This window comes from Rhipicephalus sanguineus, unplaced genomic scaffold, assembly GCF_013339695.2.
Source record: "Rhipicephalus sanguineus isolate Rsan-2018 unplaced genomic scaffold, BIME_Rsan_1.4 Seq167, whole genome shotgun sequence".
NCBI lineage: Eukaryota > Metazoa > Arthropoda > Arachnida > Ixodida > Ixodidae > Rhipicephalus > Rhipicephalus sanguineus.
This window is the reverse complement of record NW_023614665.1, coordinates 1-4,768: the sequence shown is the minus strand read 5'-3', so window position 1 is coordinate 4,768 and position 4,768 is coordinate 1. Positions and strand designations below refer to the sequence as shown.

Here is a 4,768-nt window from a genome sequence, read left to right as displayed (position 1 = left end):
CATGCAAAGGCATTAAATTTGATTCTCTGTTTATCGGCCTAAAATACTTTCACGTTTGTGCACCTGGGCTCCCTCCATGTTTAGCGCATGACCTGTTTGAAGGTGTCGTATCGTACGACCTTGCGTTGATGCTAGAATATTTCATCACCAAGCAGCGATGGTTGTCTGTTGAAGAACTGAATAAGCGGATTCTCTCGTTCAAGTTCAAAAGAGTAGACGTGAACGATCGGCCAGCTGAGGTTTCTAAAACATTTAAAAAGCTGAGTGGACATGCAATCCAGAACTGGAATATGCTGCGGTTTTTACCCTGCTTTCTTCATGACAAGGTCTGCAGAAATGACCCAGTATGGGAGCTAGTATTGATGCTCACTGAACTTGTTCAGTTGGCTTGTGCTCCGGCAATAAATATGGCCATGGTAATGAGACTGAGAGATTTGATAGAAGACTACATTGCCCGGAGAACTGAGCTTTTCCCGGGTACTCCTCTGAAACCGAAGCACCATTGCATGGTTCACTACCCCTATCTGATTACTCAGTTTGGACCGCTTATTAGGTTATGGACTATGCGTTGCGAAAGCAAGCATGGCTATTTTTGCAAGTGCATAAGAAGTGCCCAGAACTTCAAGAACATCACATTAACACTTGCTGAAAAACACCAGCTTCTTCAGGCGTTCAGGGGGAGTACTTGCCGCTTTGAAAGAGACTTAGTGGTTGACTCCACATTTCTTTTTTGCCCTAGTTTGTTCAGTATGGAAGTTCAGGAAGCCATAAAGGCCTGTGGACTACTAGGAAAAGAATTGCATTGCACATACCAAGTTGAATACAGGGGCACCAAGTACAGCAAAGACATGGTTGTAATTTTGGGTCGTGAGGAAAGCGGACTAGTGTTTGGCCGGATCATTTTTATTTTATTGCTAGACAACAAAGTCCGTTTTCTTGTACGTGTGACTTGTTCTGTTTTGGAACCTATGATGATGATATATTTGTTGCCGGGTCCAGAATCTGGGACACTGAAGTGCATTTCCGTTCAGGACCTTCAAGATTACTATCCGCTTGAGTCATATGTTGTTGGCCATCCGAAAGTCACAGTCATTGCACTGAAGCATGCTGTTTTAGATCATTGCTGATTTTTTTTTTCAGCCCAGAGGATTTCATGTCACTTGTACAGGAGTGGCTTCCAGCACTCAGCGACGAGGACCTCACAACGATTGGTCGGAAACTGCAGGAGTTGGGAGTAAAATGTGCAGAACATTTCAGATATCTACAAGAATCAGACTTAAACTTCTTAGCCCCTGTGCAAAGGCGCATTCTGTTTGAAAATTTTCAGACCGTCAGAGCTGCTCCTGTCCCATCAGGCCGAAGTGGCACTTGTGCTACAGTGACTTCAGATGCTAACTCACAGCTAGATGAATGGGCTGAGAAATTTTGCATTCCTTGGGAAATGTTTCCTCCACGCTTACTTCAAGCATGCAAAGCACAAGAAAGGGCTACAAAAGCCGATGTGAACCAGATGGTGAGAATGCTAAGTTCTCTCATCTTGGATAAGCATTCAGCGCCTGGCAGACGAAACCTGAGAATAATTGCAACAAAACTTGTGTCAATGTATCCTTCAACATTTCAGGATTTGTTAGAGGGTACAGTTGTTGGCACAGGAGTTGAGACGTTAATGTGGAAGCTCGAAAACGGCATCAACAGCAAGAAGAGACCAATTGCGCACGCGCTGCCTGCAGAAATTTATGACCCATACTCATTCCAGCCACGTCCACGATCTAGACGTGACTCCTACGGTTGCCTAGCATGGCAACCAGAGCTTCCAAGTGGAGAAAATATGTTGACACAACGGGAAAAGCAGCAGCAGCTCCTTTGTGAGCATGCTAAAATGTACCCCAACAAGCAACTTGTCTGTCGTTTGATGATAGAGACGTATGCATCTCAAAGACTGACCATTAATCACTCAAGGAGTGTGACAGAGGTGAAAAAAAACTGGCCATTTTTGTTTACTGAGGACTGTCTTCTTGAGCATTCCAAGAAGCTACTCGGTAGTGAGGTTTGCCAAAGGCTTGATGCTAGCATGGAAATTGTTGGGCTTCGTGTATATCGCTATGCTTACAGTCAGATAAAAGGGCCAAAGGTGAAGAAATGTCTCGAAGAATATGAACAAGCAAAGAACCGCCTGAAGAGTGTGACACCAGAGCATGAAGGTGCACTTGTTCTCCTCCTTGCCCTGCTTGACGAGGATGAAGAGCTCATCTACAAGACCGTTGAGGCAAGCTTAAAATTTTCCCTTCCTCTCCCATCTGGTAGAAAAGTGCTTGTGCATGCAGAATTCAGATGTTCATTGCATTTGTGTATAAAAAAGTCCGCTTACCGTAACTGCATTATTTTACCGGTAGTATGTTACCTCAGTCTATTTCAGATGATGTTTAAAATCTGTCATACATTTTGCAATCTTTTTGATCTTTGCATATCATGTTTGTTCATGCTAGACTGCTCTGAGACTTTCGGAGTAGGTATCGGGAAAAATACAGTAGAATGGCTTTAATATATAGTGTTAAGAACAATTCTCGCGAAATTGTCCAAGGCCTCATCCTACAGAATATTCGGCATTGGCGAGGTCAATGCAAAATCACAAACACGTATCTGGCTGTACACTGACTGGTCGGTGAATTCTGTGGTGTCGCGATGCTGCATGAAATGACTTGGCAGGGCCAGCCAGCTCATTTAAAGTCATTCAGATGGGAGTTTGAAATTGGGTGTCGTGCCCTCTGCTACCTTTAGATTCCTATTGAAAGAAGCTGCTCCTAAGGCACATCCGTACGGCTTGGTTAAAGGGCAGCTTCATATCTTTGCTAGTCTCGCGGGCTATAACTCATGACTATATGCTAATGAGTATGCGCGAGATGATGTACCAGCGTAAATTAAGGGATTATCGAGTAGAAAAGTGCATGTCATGTATGCGAACTAGGGTCCGCAGGTAGGAGACGTTAATGCGGTTGCACAATATTCTTTAGAGCCCATTAGGAGTCGCCCAAATTTTGGTGGTGACAAGCTTTATATAAAAGAATATCTGCTTAGTCTACCTTAGTAACAGATATGTTTGCGACGGCAACCATTAAACGTTTCCGTATTCTTTAACGACATTGTTCTCGGCCTGATTTCATGTGTTAATGCAGCTAACAAAGTCAGTCTTCAGAACTGCTTTGTCTCTTGCATGCGGTTTATCTTGTCATTTTTATAATATTACAGTTGGCATGCAATGGAGGAGTAATTATTTAAAATCTCGCAAGTACAACCACCCTGCTACTCAGAAAGTGCAGTGTTCATGCGAACTTCGCATTTGAATAGAAATTGGTCCCAGTCGCATATTTGAACCCAGAATCTTGATGATCGGTCGTCGGTCTCACTCGTGCCCCGTACCTTTGTTCTTTGGGTGCTTGACAGGTGCAGCCATGCTGACAGCTGCTACGTCCAAATATGCTGCATATCTCGCCATGGTTGAACAAGATTTTGAAATGAGTAGAAACGCAATTGCTTTGCATAGTGCATGATCGTGTACATTCGAACAGGAGTTGCCGCAATCTCATTTTCATTTCATACAGCATGATATCAGTTTTTTAATGCCTTCCCTCTGTCTTGCTATCCTCATTTTGCAGAAGCCGCGCATGACGATGACCTATGAGACATGCCCTTGACGCCCATAATATGTATGAAAGGTTAGATTTTGGAATCGTTCACCGTCTCATAAAGCACTGATGTTTCTTTGTTGTCTTTTTTTTTTAGGACCGGGTCTTTTTGAGGCAGAAATGTTCACTGTCTGTGTGGATGGTGTTGCTCTATTGACTACTCAGCGGGCTGCAGCTTTCAAAGTCATGTTTCTCTTATACTTTGTCCTTAACATCGAGTATCCACCTGAAGTGGCTTTGACATTGGAGTTTGTGCAGAGGTGAGGGCTTATCCCCCTTATTTTTCCTAATATATGTTTGCGTTAACCTGTTGCATTTCTTACAGTTCCACATATTTTATAGAGTCATAGCTGGTTACCTTTATGCCTTTACAGAAGGAGGGGGAGAAACGTTTTAAAAATTGTGGTTTCTAGTGATTTTGACCGATTACGAACCGCGAAAGAACAGGCTGTTTTGGGAAGTGCTGGAAATATTTTTAGTATTGTTTTTTTCCACTATTGCTATACCATACTGCAAATTGAGCTATCAGGGATGAACTAATGTTTTCCTAAAACTGAAGTTGGAAGCGCTTAAGCATAAAAGGACCACGAAATACCAGGATATTCAAAATACCATACATTTTCCCCTCTCCGAAACAAAAAACAGTTGGCAGACTTATCCACAACCTTGCTGATTTCTTGTACCCGTATTCAACGCCCAAGAGGAGATTCATGAAAATCTTGAAAAACGAATTTACTTAGCATTTACTGCAAGAAACAGTATGCACCTAATTTTCTTCTATTCGTGGCAAAGTTTGTAGATTTCTTGCGGAGCTTTCACGGCTCATCGTGTGGGTGTTTAGTTGAGGGGCAGTGTAGGAGTGCAAGCTTGCTAGGCAGCGAAAGATAAGACGCGTAACTAACAGGCGCAAGCTGGCAGCCGATATGGCCGGGCACTGGTTTCTCATAGGGTTTGTGACATATTGTGATCAGATAACCTGTCCATATTGGTACGAGCTGCTCATTCAGGCTTTTAATTTAAAGTGGCAAGGTGAAGGGGATCGAACCCTCCAGGACCCTTGCATCACGAGTCGGACACTTTACCTC

At 43.2% G+C, this 4,768-nt stretch overlaps 1 protein-coding gene across 1 annotated transcript; it reads left to right on the top strand.

Annotated features, from left to right (window-relative positions):
• The first annotated feature begins 1,519 nt into the window (after positions 1 to 1,519).
• On the top strand, positions 1,520 to 3,947 carry LOC119376605 (uncharacterized). Its single transcript, XM_037646388.2, has 2 exons — positions 1,520 to 2,300; positions 3,781 to 3,947. Exons 1-2 carry the CDS (start codon positions 1,520 to 1,522, stop codon positions 3,945 to 3,947), a joined length of 948 nt encoding a protein of 315 aa, XP_037502316.2.
• Positions 3,948 to 4,768: the final 821 nt, after the last annotated feature.